At 41.4% G+C, this 17,050-nt stretch overlaps 1 protein-coding gene across 8 annotated transcripts in view; it reads left to right on the top strand.

The window, feature by feature from the left end:
- The window catches only part of PTPN13 (protein tyrosine phosphatase non-receptor type 13), a 1,030,035-nt gene that overhangs the window by 707,032 nt on the left and 305,953 nt on the right, over positions 1-17,050 (top strand). For all 8 annotated transcript variants that reach the window (XM_078676288.1, XM_078676281.1, XM_078676285.1 and 5 more), the window contains 2 exons: positions 13,606-13,820; positions 13,927-14,025. In XM_078676288.1, the coding sequence (XP_078532414.1) occupies positions 13,606-13,820; positions 13,927-14,025 (314 nt within the window). The remainder of the gene's footprint in view (positions 1-13,605; positions 13,821-13,926; positions 14,026-17,050) is intronic.

Here is a 17,050-nt window from a genome sequence, read left to right as displayed (position 1 = left end):
TTATAATGATTTCCTTCAATCTGGCCGTTAATGTGTTAACCAAGGCATTAGCTCCATATTCATTGTGTCCATGTTTTTATTGAAGTCTCTCTGGTTTTATTTATTTTGTGTCTTTCTGATGACCTATTGAACTCCCTAAGGATTAAAACCCTGGCAACTTTGTATGTGTGAAGACGTGTTAATCAAGTATGTAACTTAAAAAACAGTTCTCATATACTTTCTCATTACCTTTCAATCATATCTCTTTATTGTGGAACTGTCCCTACTTTGCTAATTGCACACTGTGTCATATCGCAAGCACTAGGCACTTTATTGCTATTCTTTTGGGGTTTGTTATGCCTGTTTAATCATGATTGTTTGTATTTATTGCATTTATTACAATTCCTACAAATGGACTGATGTGTCTATCCTTTCTATTCAGAGTTGATGACTCAACAGTGGTTATAAAATTAATTAATTTTTCAAATGAATCCTAAGTGGATTCAATGTATTCTATTATATTGGATGTCTTGGTTCTATATTGCGCTGCAGTTGTTTCATATTTATAGAGCGTGAAGGAGTACAGTACAAGCAAAATGCAGTTGTGAAACACAGCTGCTGATATTTATTGAAACATCAGAGCCATTCTTCTAAGGATCACCATCAGGCTTCGAGTTGTAGTCCACGAGAAAAACATCTTACTCATTTTTAATTTGATGTATTGCTCTGAAGAGTAGCGGTCTCAAAGACCAAACACGAGAAGCTGATTCAGGCTCTCATACACATATATAAAGAGAATTAGAACATAACATTTTAAAAGCACTAAGAAGGATATAAAAGGATGATCCCCGTGGCTATTTTATTCAGTTATTCAGACAGGCCTTGCCCAGCCTGTCTGATTGGGACATTGATTGCCAAGTTTCGAGAGCCCATCGATTTCCATTCCATCGATCGAAACTTCCTAACACCATCAACACGCCTAGGGCAATTCAAATAGTTGTGGGGAACTTATTTTGCGCCAGCTACTCTATCATGCAGCATGCCCTAGCAAACCAGTTGAAGTTGGGAATATTAGATTCTTCATTCAATCTGACGGTTGCTCAGAAACAGTAACTCAGCGCTGGCAGCTCAGGAGTACGATTCCTCATTTCCAGGGCCTGGGGCCGCAGGTCTTCCTGCAGGAGCCTGCTAAGTTTAAGATCATCTACAAGCAACAGGATTTCTTCTCCAGCTCGGAACAGCATGCTAAGGGGCTCATTGAACTGTGGTCTCAAATGCTGGAGCAAAATGCTTCTACAAATAAGGATTAGGTGTTCCGAGTTTATTGTATTATATTTGAAATATGATGCTCAGAGTGCTTGATATAAATGTTTATATGTGTTGGTATGAGCAAAATATTTAAATCATTATCTGTGCATATGGTGAGCATATTAACCAGGAATGCAGACGGCCTACATTCCTCTATTAAAATTGAAAAGGTCCGGCAAGAGCTACAAATTATGAATCCATCACTGGTCTGTCTTCAGGAAACTCCCTTGATGCACATGGAGGCACGGAGGCTGGAAGACGTAGGATACCAGATAATGGGCACATCTGCGTATGGCAAGGCCACAAGAGAGGCAGCCGTATTACTAAGCAGTACCTCATGGACATGCTTAAAGCTAAAAAGAGACATGATGGGTCGTTGGGTCATTGTCAATCTAAGATCAGACCAGTTGTAACTAACAATATGTTGTATCTACGGCGCTAATGAGGATCATCCTACACCTGTTCAGCTGCTTCTGGTAGAGTTAGCCATGTGGGAAAATCCCATAATTATATGTGGACTTAAATGTGACCATGTTGCCCAAGTTTGATAGTTCAAACAGCGGTTGTGCTTTTAGGAAGATGGCTAAATGTGCCGCCCTGCCTCACCTGGTGAACACATATGGGTTAGTCGAAATTTGGCGATACACACATGCAACATTACCAGGGTATTCTCATCTCCCCATCGATGTTCTTCTAGGTTGGATATGATATTTGCCACATAGGGATTTGCTTGGGATAACTCAACCTGTCTGTTCCCACGCATACTTTCAGATCACTGTTGGATAGGTTTTTTATCTCAGGGGACATTGATGCTTGTAAGCAGGGGGCTAAAAGGCGGACTTTTGATCGCTCGTTGCTAACTGACAGTGGCTATTGCAAGCATATGAGGGAGACCTTGACTAATTTCTTTCAGGACCCTCTGCACACCGTCTCTGGCCTGGCACCGTATGTACAAGAATACCATGCCATTGCTGGAAAGGACGCCCTTCCAATACTGCCCCCAGTGCCATTCTAACTTTCTCTGGACCGACCACCAGTGTTCCCAGGAAGCTGCGCGGCTGGCATTTGTTAAAGTTTTCATGTTAATTGCAGCGCTCATTGTGAAATTAACATGAAAACTTGAACAAATGCACACAATCAACCCACAACCCAGCTCTATTAAGAAAAGAATTGCAGCAACATAGCTGCCAAGGTTTCAAATTGACATGTGGAACGGTTTCAAACACGCCTTAACAACATTCACTTGGATCTGTTGGTGAGAAAATGCACCGTCTTTTCACTTTTTTAAGCAAGTTTGGAGTGATATTTGGCGCTGCACCTACATGCGCGGTCTGGTTACTGGCGCACATAGCCTTGGTTGCAGCGCACATAGACCTTACACTGCCGCACACAGAGGAAAAATATTAGAGGGAACATTGCCGACCACCATTGAACCCAGAATCTGTGCCTTTCCACTGTCGGTATGTTATGTTATTTACATTTTTGGGGCGCACAGCTACCCCAAAGGGTTTCCCTGTGCCAGCCTGGCAGGTAAGAAAAAGGAAGAAAAGGCATTAAAGATTTCAGACTTCTTTAAAATCTCCCATAAACGGTTTCCTTTTGTAGCGAAATAGGGAGAGAGTTCCAAAGGGAAGGTCCTAGGTAAGAGAAGGACCAACCACGCATTCGCATGAGTTTGATTCTGGGAATAGTAAACTTAGACTGTGCAGCAGAGAGCAGAGGACGTGGAGGTATATAGGATTGAGCTAAAGATTGCAGATATTGTGGAGCCAAACCAGATTTGATTTTGAACATGTAGCTCAAGGCTTTGAATTTGATACGATTCTTCACCTTTAGCCAATGAAGATCGCGGCGGAAGCCAGAGATAGATGCAGTTTTTGGAACATGACAAAGCAGCCTGGCAGCCGCAGTTTGCACCACCTGCAGTCTTTGTATCACAGCTTTGTTAGATCTTAATTAGAGGACATTACCGTAGTCCAGCCTAGATGTAACAAGGGCCTGGACTACTGTTCTCTGATCAGAGAGAGGTATCATCCATAGAATTTCCTTTAACCATTTTAAAAAACAAGTTGAAGCCACCTTAGTGACCTGTTGTTTTATCGACAAATGGTCGTCGATGATAAAGCCCAGGTTACAAACCTGATGTACAGTTTGGGGTAAGGCACTCATTTTAGGAGGCCAGCGCTGGGGACCCCTGAGATCATGTTGCTTTCCTAGAATCATGACTTCAGTTTTTTCTCCATTAAGTTTGATTAAATTATTTTGCTCCAAGACGCAATTTTCCTCAAACCAGATTGAAGAGCTGATGATTCAGATTCCTTAGATGAAGAGAGGAATAAAGACTATCTGTGTATCATCAGCATAGGAAAAAAAGGGGAAACCCAGCCTCTTCGGCAACATCTGCCAGAGGGCGAACGTAAACATTAAACAAGAAAGGACTCAACACAAAACCTTTGAGCACTCCATAGGGTGACAAATGGGATTTAGAGCTAGCAGTGGAAGAAAACACCTGAAATGTACGGTTAGTTAAAAAGGAGTGGAGCCACTGTAAGGCTAAGCCCTCAAGACCCAAGGACTGCAAGGCTCCCAACAAAACAGTGTGAGACACTGTGACAAATGCGGCACTGAGGTCCAATAAAATGAGGGCCACCATGTCATCTAGGTCCAGTCGGTGTTGCAGCATTTCAGTGACTCATAGCAGAGTAGGTTCAGTGGAGAATCCAGCTCTGAAACCCGATTGAGAGGTGTGAAGTAAGTTCTGGGACTCAACAAAGGAGGAAAACTGGGAGTTAACATGTTTTTCAAGAATTTTGGAAAAGGCCGGGAGCGACGAGATTGGGCGAAAGTTAGATGGTTTCGTTGAGTCAGCATTGGCTTTCTTTAAAAGAAGGAGTACCATGGCATGTTTCTATTCTGGAGGAACAAAGCCCTCCTGTAAGGCGGCGTTGAGGAGATCCATAATTAATGCACGTATAGGTGACTCAAGGTGTTTCATCACTGAGATAGGAAGTAGATCACAAGGGGAGCCATATTTGATGCTTGCCAGAAGCTGGTTGAAAGAGCTGGCTTCCAGGAGAGACCAAGCTTCCAGTTTGTTGATGAATTTAATATTCCTATGGGGCTCCAACATCCCAGCACTAGTCGCATTAGGGGTGGGATTGGCCGGGTGTGGGGTATTTAACCGATTGTCACTGGAGAGTGCAGAATATATTTTTTCGACTTTGCTCATCAAAATAGTGGGCAAGATCCTCACATTATGTTTCATTAAGGATAAGCGGGGTAGTCTGATTTTCAGACCCGGATAGTTCTTTAACCACCTCGAACAGGGTCTTAGAGCACTTCTGGGCTTGAGAGATTTTAAGAGAAACATACTTAGGTCAAGCTGTTTTACAGAGAGTGTGGTAGTCCCTTATGATCATTTTATAGGCCAATTTGGCATCCGGTAGATAGTGTTTCCTCCATTGTCTTTCTAGAGTTTTACATCGAGCTTTTTCATTCTTAAGCCTCTCAGTGAACCAAGGGACTGCAGGGCGACGATTACTAAACCGTTGGTTGGATAGAGGGAGGTAGGTATCTACTGCTTATAAAATCCAACTTTGGATAGTGCCAAGATCCGCAGTTGCCATCTGTTTGATGGCTGGTTTGCTGTCAGCTAGAGAATTGTTTAAAGCTCCAACATCAAGCTTTGCCCAATTTCTGACTTTAGGCTTCGGTCCCGACAGGGCTACCGGAGGGCAGGGAGCGACTTTCATCAAAAGAGTAACAGCAAAATGATCCGACCAGCACAAGTGAAGAGCAGGGAGGCAACAGAGATCAGGCAAATTCGAGAAAATCGGGTCAAGCAGGTGACCTGCTACATAGCTCGAACCTAAATTCTGAAGTTGGATATTCATTGCTTCAAGATCAGCAATGAATGCAGCACTTTTAGTGCAGGCAGGGTCATCTAGATGGAGGTTCAGATCACCCAGAATGGTAAAGATGGCGGCATTAAGAAAATAAGGAGTTATTAGGTCGGGGAAGGACGATGCCCACGGTCCTGCTGGACCAGGGGGACAATACACTAATATACCAGAAAAAGTGAACTTGAGTGTGTGTGTGATCCTCAAATTTACATTCAAAAGAAATGTTATAGATAATAGCAATGCCCCCCTAGCTTTAATTTCCTATCCTTTCTGAAGATGGAATAATAAGTTGGAAGTGCTGCAGCCACGTCAGGACCTGAACTATAGTGTAGCCAGGTCTCTGTTAGAAAAACAGTATCAGGCTGGTTATTGCGCAGAAGGTCAAAAATGTCAGCTCTGTGTTTCGGGAGTGAACGACAATTAATGCTAAAAAATGTGAACTACTGAATCAATAATGGTGTACTTTTGAGCATAGTCTTCCTATGTGAATCTGTGTAAATGGATATCCCTGATTCACTGTTTTTAACTTGGGCCCTACCATTATAAGCATTATTTATTGCACCAGTAAGAGAGAACTTGCTATGTAGGCACTTGGAAAGGGCTTCAATCTAGTTTAATAGTAGTGCAGTTAGAAGGAGGAGTTAAGCGGAACTCTAGTAGTTGTTTAGCAGAGTAGCTAAGTCTCTTTGTCTTAGTTGGACAAGGGGCCATGGCCCCTGGTCCCGGTCGGGCAAAGATGGGCGCAGACGGATTTGCCTTTGGTGCGCCTTTGGCGTGCTCGCTGTGCGTGTAGGCTCTCGGGCCATTAAATAGTGGTCCGAGGCAAGGCAGCGCGTAGACATTAGACCACTGACTAGCAAAGAACGTGAGGCACAACAAAATGGCTTCCCGGGGAAAAGCCCTGTAGTAAAGTGCAAGTGCTCATACGAAAACACAGAAATGTGTACACATTAAAGAATGCGGAGTATAACACACTCGGAGGCAGGACGCAATTCAACAGAACAACTTACCACATAAATAAAACATGGTTGTCCGCATTAAAAAATCAGTTTAAAATCTAATTCAATGTGCAAAAGGAGAGCAAGTAGGTAGAGACTTGCTATGCTCCACTGAGCACGATGACACCACATTATTTAGTACCTGATCGAGCGAAGGTGGGCCCATCGGTGGATGGAGGGACAGGAGTCTGACGACACCCCAACATTGTCAAAGAACGCTCTGTCAAGGAAGAAGCTGGTCCCTCAGAGGCAGAGCTAGTCCAGTCCAATTTGGAGAAGAGTTCACCACCACCACCACCCTCCAACCCCTCCCATGAGTCTTAGGGAAAACAACAGTAAGAACCCCAATCTCCACCATCACAGAAGATTTTATCCATGAGTATGGTCGGCACACATGCACAATCCAAAGCCACGCAGCAATCACATGGACAGGCTGAGGACTACTCTACTGGGGCTCGGGTGTCATGCCCAGAGTCACAACAGGTGCCAGCCCACAAATGCCTATGGGACATTGACTGCACCAACCAAATACTTCAAAGCTTTCAATGCTTCTCTCTCAGGCCACAAAGATCCTACATAAGACTCAGGCCATTTTGGAATGCACAGGGTCCTCATCTCCGCCATTAAAGTCGGCCCCAGCACTAAAGACACATTCAGCACAGAGGCACTTAGGTACCTAACACAGCTTCCACTCCGAAGGCACCTTCAAGACTGAAGCCGCATTGGATGCCTAAAACTCTGTAGAGCGCAGACTCAGAAGATTCAGAGCAACCAATTCTGCAAGGCGAGCTAGATGCTCGTCTGAAGCGTCTGTTCCTTCACTTACAGATGGACAAAATCTACACAAAGCTTCTGCCGAAGCCACAGGAGACTTCCAAGGAAGCGGAAATTGACTTTTGAGGATCAAATTGTTTGAAGCCTCCTCCACCTCGCAGCACTAGAGACTTAAGGGCAAGGGCACTAGAATCCTCCCTGCTCAACCTAGTACGCCTTCTCCTCCGTCACCACCACTTTCTCCTGTACCACCAATACATCATGCCCCTCTTCCTTAAGGGTCACCACACTCTTTTTATGAGGAGGGCAGGTCACAGTATCCCTATGATGCACCTTAGAACCTGAAGCCCTGTGGATGTCTTTGATGATGATTTCCCAGAAGACACAGACCCGATCTATATCCAGCCAAACCTTTCCCTTGATAACACTGCTCCATATAAGAAAGTCATACACAGGACAGCCACATATCAAAAACTTAATAAGCATATTGTCCAGGAAGACTTCTTGGTCAAAACATTATCTAAGACCATCCTTCAATTCCTCCTTATGCTTAAAGAGATGCTCTAGACCACCCTGAGACTTTCAATGATCCAGTTAAGGCTAGGGTTATTACACCTCAGGGCGATGCATATATATATATATATATATATATATACATATATATACATATATATACATATATATATATATATATATATCTCCAAGCAATTTCTCAAGTTCTCCTGCCTCAGACGGCGGTGGCCTCACAGCGAGGTTGCGAACCTCCAATATCAACTCCTTAGTTTCTTTGTGCAAAAACCAGTGCTGAGACCAATTCCGTTAAGCGTAGATATATTTTATTTCATACAGCGAAAATGCCTGACGCGTTTCGGAGAAACCTCTCCATGGTCACGGGTCAAACGTTTGCTACCACCATTCACATATAGTGCACATAACTACCAACATTAAAGGAGATCTACAAAAACATCTACATCATAGTGCAAATGGCATCCATTTTGTAAGGGCCATTCTACCTTTAAAAGGCCATCCAATATCATGTTGAATTCTTATCGAGTAAATTTATCAACATTACATCATTATATATATACATAGTTCAAATATGCAGCTCTTCAGTCTGATGCAAAATCATGCAACCCATTTAATCATGATCACGCCCTCATGGGCTAATCTCAATATCATTAATTCAGCCAAATTAATATTAGGTCCATATATTCCAATTCCACTCTAGTGGGCTAATGAATTATCAGTATTACACCATTAATGATATGCATATTTCAAATATACCGCTTGTTCAGCCTGTTTTTACTTCACGGACATGATTTCACCACAGTCACACCCAAGTGGGTTAATCTTAACATCAATAATTCTAACCAAATTGGTATTCATGTCCATGTTCAATTCTACCCAAGGGGGCAGATATCATGTAATGTTATCAAACGTCTTATCTCATCAACCTCTTATAGTTGAAAGTGACCCAGATACTGAGGCACTTTTGTGTTTGTCTTCCTCTTATGATGATGGCCACGTCTCCTACAAAATTAAAAACAAAGTGCATAATCACTTAAGATCTACCTATTACCGTTAAAACCAACAACCTTGTAAACATAGAAATGCAATGAGATTACATATCAGTCAAATTATTCATTAAAGATATGTGCACATGGGGTCAAACATTTAACCTAAGTGGACAGATAATTCTTAATTCTTATTCAGACCAATTGGATGCATTGTCTCATATTTTATAATCAATTTTGATTTCAGGTGTCGTAATTCACGAACCCTGTTTCCACCTCTCTCAGAGACTGGGATTCTAGCAATAGCACAGTATTTTAATAACCTTGCATCCTTGTTATGACAGACTTTAAAATGCCTAGCAATGGGGTACTGCTTATCCTCCTTTGTAATAGCTCTCATCTGCTCCAAAATTATTTTCTTAACTTTGTGGTTTGTGCTCCCTATATAGATCAGTGAACATGGGCATTTTAAGACATACACGCAAAAAGATGTTTCATAACATGGAATGGTCTTATACGTTTTGACAGTTCTATTTGTTTACAGTTGGTACGGTACCTGCATGCCTTGCACTCCCCACATACGAAAAAACCTTATTTTTGGTGTGTATTCATTATGGACTGTACAATACTTGTACTCAAAATATTCTTCAAAAATGTGCATTTTCTGAACGTGTTCTATGGATTAACACCTACGTGTTTGTTCAATGTATCATCAGTCCCTAGGTCACTGCCAGATTTTTAAAGGCTACTTTTCACCTCCCATGCCTGATTGCTAAAGGATGTTATAAATCTAATTGGGTCCTCCTTAGTGTCATCTTTAGTTTTTATGTTCAGTAAGTCATTCCTTTTCACTGTTATTACTTTATTATACTCAGTGTAATTGTCGGCACTGAAGTACTTCTACTGTCAAGTGGTCCCTGAGGTGGATCTCTTCGTGACTGCCCAAAATGTTACAACTTTGCTTCCAGGCTCCCTTATCCACAGTCCATAGGCAATGTGCTATGGATACAATGGTTAGGGATCTTTGCCTCCACTTTTCCTCCCCCAGCTCTTTTGGTATGCGATCCGGAAGCTTCAGCAAATCGCCCTCACTGTCATCCTCATGGCTCCCACATGGGCCAGGCAACCTGGTCCACTACCCTCTTTGAAATGTCAGTTGTCCCCATGAGGAGCTTCCTAACAGGCTGGACCTTTTCACTTAGAACTTAGGCACAATCATGCACCTAAGCCAGCCCAAACTGGCAATTTGGCACCTGAGGACTCAGAATTCAGATATCTTAGTCTCCATCAAGAGTGCATGTATATCTTCAAAGAAGCAAGCAGATTTACTATGCGAACCTGATATGTGGCCAAGTGGAAAAGGTTTGCCCATTACTGCATTCCAAGCACTTCGACCTGCTGAACTTGCAGCATCATCTGCTACCTTCTCCACTTGCAAAAATTCAGGTCTAGCTTACACTTCCTTACGCCTTCATTTGATCGCTATTATGGTCTACATGCAGAACAGAGAACACTTTTCTTTATTCAAGATCCTTGTAACTAGTGTTTTTAAGGACATACTCAAACAGGTTATCCTACCCAGGGAACCCCTTGCTCCCATCTGACACCTCAACATTGTCCTTACCAGAATCACAAGTCCTAATTCTAAACCTCTAAATTCATGCCCTTTACAATTCTTCCCCTAATGGCCGTTACATGATGTTACGTGACTTGTTGGTGAGCTGCAGGTCCTCACTTTAAAGTAACCTCTCTTCCACGCTCATAACAAAATGATTGTGTTCAGATCTAACCTTAAGCTCCCACTCAAGGTAGTGTCCAAGTTCCACCCCTTCAGACCATTCTTGACGTGTCTTTTCCTCTCCATCAGACTCTGTAACATAGAGGGTCCTTCACTCCCACTGTGCCAAGTGTGCCCTCATGTACTACACTGAGAGAACCAATGCTTTTTGCAAAACACAGCAACTTTTTGTTGCTTTTGCCAAACCCCACAAAGGCATGCTCTATCAAAGGCGGGCATAGCCAAATGGATGGTCAAATGTATGCAGACCAGCTGTACTAGGGTTAAAAAGTCTGCCTGCTCCCCACACGGAAAAAGAGGCCACAATGACTGTCCTTGGAAATATCCCCCTAGCTGACATTCGTAAAGCCGCTACATGGTCCGCTCCACACACATTTGCCAAGCACTGCTGTGTGGGCATCTTGGCATTAAAACATGCTTGAGTTTGCCAACCTATTCTAAGAACTTTATTTCATTCTTCTGCAACAACCACAGGCTAACCACCTCTTAGGGGACACCTGCTACATTGCTTGTCCCACCTATGCCACATTCCGCATAGAAAAAGGGGCCACTTTGCCTTTCCTTGGACATATCCCCATAGCTGACATTTGTAAAGCAGATACATGGTCCACTCTACATACATATACCAAGCACTACTGTGTGGACCTCTTAGCATGCCAACAAGCTAGAGTTGGTCAGGCTGTTCTAAACTTTGTTTCAGTCTTCTGCAACACCCATCAGCTAGCCACCGCTTAGGGTATTAGTGTTTTACAGTCTATGCAGAGCATGTGTATCCAATCAATCAATCAATCCAAAGCCACACAATCTACGAATAGAATGGGTTACTCACCCTATCAGCATCTGTTTGTAACATGTAGTGTTGTGGATTCACATGCATCCACCCACCTCCCTGGAAGCCTTTGTACAGATTTACACTTCTACACTTACTTAAGCTCTCTTTATATAACAACTTGCGCCTATGGTCATCTAACTTTTCTACTTAATGCTCCATCTCTTCGCTCACCCACTGTGCAGAAAACAATCTTAACAGCGGAGACAGTGCTTATGCACATTGCCAACTAAGGGAGGAGCCACTATACTTCATGACTTGAAATACTTCTTCAAACAAAACTAAGTTGCTAAAGCCTGAGCCAAACATTAGATGGCAGGAGTATCCAGAGCAAGTGAATATCCAACACTACAGGAGTTTGTTCAAACCGTATTTTAGTACTTACTAAGTTAGAAACTAATCGTTCTAGCCTACATTTGGTTGCCTTTGCAGCATACATGAAAAAAGTTAAAAGGATTTCCAATTTCGAAATCCCAGTTCTTCGTGCATTCGTGGAAGGGCTGAAGTTAATCATTCCTCTATGGGATCTAAACCTAGATCTGACTAATCAGATGAGTCCACTGTTTGAACCAGTACACAAACCTGACCTCTTAGAATTATTTTGGAAAGTGTTTGCCTAGTCTTGGTTTTGAAATTTTGTAGAATTAGTAAATTATCAATTTATACTTAAGAATCCTGTTTGCATTTACACAAAGGCAGACATGTTCCTATGCACAGATCTCAAAGTCTTACCAAAGTTTATCTCACCATTCCAAATGAATAAATCTATAGAACTGCAAAAATGATTTCTCAAACTATTGTCACAGGCCTATTGTTGCCTGCATAAGTGCACCAGATGTGTTTAGTACATATGTAGGTACTACATAGGTATGACAAACCTGTTTTGAAAAAGCTGGAATCTTCGAGGCCTTTGTCAACTTGCATTAGGCAAATCCATCTTTCAAGTCCGTAAGCAATGTTGTACTTGTACACCTATGCCTCCTTTTACTTTCAACATAGGACCGCTCATCACTTTCTTAGGCCACATACCACATGCAGACTTTTGTAAGACTGCCATATGGTCTATTACTAACAGTTTCAAAAAGTATTATGTGTTGGCCTTTAAGCCCATTCGGAAAGTGTGTGTTGGGGGGTAATCATTTTTCATGACTTGTTTCCAGTGTGCATCTGGTCCCATACTTTTCTCTGAAGTTTTATACCAGAGCCCGCACACATGTGAATTTACAACACAGCTGTGCTGCAAAAGGAAATTAACGCCTGCCTGTAACGTAATTAATGTTTTCTTTGCTACTGTGTCTTTTTTTTGTGAGAAATATTTTTATGAACAGTTTTTCAATAAAATCACAATACATCTCATTGTGTTTATTTGGACAACAGTAGTATTGCTGTTTAGCCATAGAACATTCATCCCGCACTCAAAGGGGGTATCTGTGGTTGTTGTCTGCTACTGTGTCTTTGATGACAATGTGATCCCTTCAACAGGGAAGCCTGGTGGAAGACAACATAAAATCACATACATACGTGCAACACACATGGAGAAATATGTCTGAAAGGCGAATTTGTGTGTCGTGCTTTCTGAGTTTCAGGTGATGGCACAAAGAACAACTGAGCATATGCTTCTGGTTGACCCCAAAGAATAGTTTAGAAAGTTAAGTTGGAATTTTCTGGAATAAATATTAAATGACAGAATGTGCTAGTAAGTGAATCTAAATCGAAGGCAAGCTACTTTACAATAACTACAAGTAAGCCACATTTCTTTTCAACCCTCTAGTTTTTAATGGACTGTTTGGAAGAACAAACATGTAGTTATTCTCCTCCCACCTGTTAGATATCATGTGTGAATCGACCGTGGAGGCTAAGACTCATTCTTCATCAGGAATTACCTATATAATTATATTAAAATGACTCCCTTAGGATTACAAATAAGCATGAAAATGATTAAATAACAAGTACAGAGGCTTTCCCATGTATCATATATTGTTGTAGTTTTATAACTTTATTTTCACCATTACCACACCGTTGATCTTTTGGAAGCTGCAAGACATGTTTTAGGGACAAGATCATAGGACATATTAGTTCTTTTTTGGACAGTCAGTGAGGCTGTTTGCCATGGGAGAAAGTTAAGAGTGTTTCATCCCACCACACTTAAAGTGCATTCACCCCCCTTAAATGCCTCCTTAAAAACCGCAGGGGGTTTGTACAGCAGTAAACTGCATCAACCACAAAGTTTATGGTTATTAGTTACAGGAAATTAACATGCTTTCTTTTCCAGAACGTAAGGAGCAATCTCCCTCTAAAACGTATCAGCCCCATCCACAGTAGGATAGTTGAACAGTTCTGTTTTTGACCCTATCACACAGGTTTTAAAACTTTCAAAAGAAATGTAGCTCAGTAGATAATCCATTTGAGATGATGTCCTATTGGACATGATGGGGCAAAAATGTGCTCACAGTAAGATAGAGGTTCTAAAAATAAGGTGTTCTCTTGCATGTTTCTTTAACAGAAAGCACATTTGAGGTTAAAGTGGTGAAGAACAGCTCTGGCCTTGGCTTCAGTTTTAGCCGCGAAGAAAACCTCATTGTAGATGAACCAGGCTCCAGCATAGTACGAGTGAAGAAACTGTTCCCTGGCCAGCCTGCTTCTGAAAGTGGAAAAATTGAAGTTGGTGATGTGATCATGAAGGTGAATGGGGCTCCCCTGAAAGGGCTTTCACAACAGGTTAGTTTGTCACCTCCTGGTTGTTATACTTGGATGCTGGGGGCAAAGGGGAGGAATTGTTTGTTCCATTATTTTACAATAGTTCCTACTCATCTTTTGCACTTAGGATGTCATATCAGCTCTCAGAGGAACAGCCCCAGAAGTCACGTTGCTGTTGTGTAGACCTCCTCCTGGAGTTCTCCCAGATATTAATCCATTGTTGCAGGTAAGCTCATTACATTAACATTGTCCAATATTGTTCATCAGATCATAAACCCTTGTGTGGGTAATGGATCTAAGCCAAGCCTTAGGGTGATCAGTTGCTTTTATACTAATGTTTTTACAGGAAATAAAAGATACACACTATTATGTGTTTAATTTTCAGTTAGTCGTTTCATATAACGGAAAATATAACTGGGTGGTGTGAGCCATTTTCGAAGTTTGTGCTGGGACAATGTTAGAATCTTGTAGAATTTTTTTGTAAGTTTAGACAAGATTTTTGATATTAGTTGACAATTGAAATACTGAAATACGACAAAATTATAGTATATATATATTTTTCAAATTATGATGACAAAAATGCATATGGCAGTATAATAAACAAGTTACATTTTAGAGGCACTGTTTTGGATGGAAAAATTTTAGGGGCGATGCCCGAAAGAGAGGCATTTCAGCTATTCTATGAAATATTCATATTAGCAGTTAGTTTCAGATCCCCGGAAAAAGAGTTCTAGATCTTATGTGTGCTATCTGTGAAGTATTATAAACATGTCCTTTAAGTGATGTAAGTAGACATTTCATGGAGGAGTGTTACCCAGCTTCATAGAGCTTAAAATCCTCAAAGATTGTCAAATTTTGTTCTATGTCTTTCGGGGTTCGAGGGTGGAGAGCTGTGTGTGCAATATGGCCCAGCTTGAAAATACTGTGAGCTTCAGTGGGAAGCCACTCAAGTGTTGTCATTATAGTTGTGATATCTTCCAAGTATCTTCCAAGAATGTTGACACTAGCTTTTGTTGCAATTAATAGCTTTTTTAGTGGTGCTAAGTGAATCAGAGGAAACCCAGATAATTTTTCTGTAGTCAAGCCTAGACATGACTCATGATTGTGCTATTGCCTTGAAGACCGATTCATTGAAGACTGTAAGATTTAATCCCAGACAAAGCCTGAGGTGTGATATTATGCGCTTTTGGTTTGAGGGTTGATTAATGCAGGCCAGCTGATTGTCTGGGGTAGAGCCCAAGTTATTTTGTCCAGCCAACAAATAGTTTGCAAAGCGAATACATGTTTGTGTACTAGGAACTCAAACTACACATAACACTGCAGGCTTCTCTTTGTAATCTTCAACAAACTTAGCTGTCCTTTTATGAAAGTGACTTGTTCCTGTAGTTATTGTAGATATTGATTTTGTTTTGCCTGAAAACTGCATTTACATTTATCTCAATTTATCTATGTAGCTGTATGCTTTCAGATGCTGTTTTTTTATATCCGTCTTTAGGCTAGAAGCAACGTTAGAACACTTTACCTGTCGTCTTTTCAATTTCAGGATTTATTCAGCTGATCTGACTTTTGACCTTGCTGGTGGCATATCAGGGTTACTAACTATGAGGACAGGCAATATTGAAAATTGACCTCTTTATCTTTTGTAACATTTGATTGTTGGCCTTTGTCTTACCCCTGCTTCTTAGCAATAAGTATATCCCGAGGTAGATTTGCTATAAGGCTATTAGAACATTCCACCCACTAAGGTAGAATGTTCTACATTAAAAAGGGAGAAACAGAAAGAAAAATATTGGAATGTTGGAGCTCCGGGTATATACCAGCCATTATAAGCCCACAGCTACTCTATTGTCTTCAATGGAGTTCTTAACATTCCAATGGTATAATATAGGTTTTTAGCCCACCGTAGCGGACTATAATGGCCATTAAAGGCCCGAGCCAAAGGTGAGGGCATTTAACAAGGGAGCAGGCCTTTAATGGCCAGTATAACATTCCGCCCCATGAGGACAGAATGTTCTAATTAAAAAACACAAAGGCATCTCGGAGCCTGTAGGGGGCTCGGAAGCCTTTGTTTCACAGCTCTTGCTGTGAAATGTTCTACAGCTAACAGCGTGCACAGGGCTATGGCTGTTCTCTGATGATGAAGGGTTAAAATCACGATCTACCATCTGATCAATAAAAAGAGCACTTCTTATCTACCTAGGTAGTATAAAAATCACATATGGCCCTACCAGAGAGAATCTGAAAATATGCTTTAAAACCCTCAATTTTGCCATGTATAATCAGCAAATGAAATCCCACCTATTCCTTGAATCCCGGGTTTATAGACCCAAGCAAGAAGCTAAAAAGACCTGCCTTAGGTTCAAAAAATCCACTAGGCCCTAAATAATGTTAAACGTGCATTTTCTGTTGTACTAAAAACAACGGGTAAAATTGGGCCACCACCAGGCAGAGTACAGTAAATTTCCACAGCATCATGACCAACGCCCACACACGTACACAACCCCAGCTGGTACAGGTTGACACATCTCTGGACTTTCCACTGAAATATTGTTTTGAAACTTAGCGTGCCGAAATAAAAAAAAACACATAGTCTTGCAAATGCTAGCACCTGGCGTAAGTTCCGCTCTCACATACATTTTTAGAAATATGTACAGGACAAGATGTTCTTTGTTTATGTTCTGCGGTCAAGCATGGCCGACCAACCGTTAGGACACCTGACCGCCCCCACTGTCCTAGGACAATGCGGTCAAGCCACCTGCGTCAGAAAGTATGTCAGGACAGTGTCAGTTCTGCAATTTCAGGTATAAAAGATTCACCATCACAATCAGAAGCCAGAACTCTCCAAGCTGTCTTTTGGTGGTTCTCCGGTCGACCGTATATCTGATTTGGGACTGCCAAGCCTAATCCTATCAGGTGATGCCTTCCTGAATAAGATAACATCCTAAACTCTCTTAATTATCTCAACTTGCCAAGTGCTTTTTCATCCATACCCAATTCCTTGCATTTTAAGGTATCTTTTTAGCATTAGATCCTCTAGGGTTCTTCTCCCTAGGTAGGTGCTTTAAGGCACTAGGCCTGATAGACATGTACTCTGTATAATTCAGCTAAAATTAAATTATGCATTTTTAAGAATCTTAAGCCTCTGATATTTTATTCTTGCCAAAATGTTTAAACCTGCAGTGATGGTTCTCTTCAGGAAAGTTGTGTGAAAATAAAGTATTTTCTTAAACAGGTTTTTAATGTCTTCTTAA

Source organism: Lissotriton helveticus, chromosome 2_1 (assembly GCF_964261635.1).
Source record: "Lissotriton helveticus chromosome 2_1, aLisHel1.1, whole genome shotgun sequence".
Taxonomy (NCBI): Eukaryota; Metazoa; Chordata; class Amphibia; order Caudata; family Salamandridae; genus Lissotriton; species Lissotriton helveticus.
The sequence above is the reverse complement of the archived record's forward strand: the minus strand, read 5'-3'. Positions and strand labels throughout refer to the sequence as shown.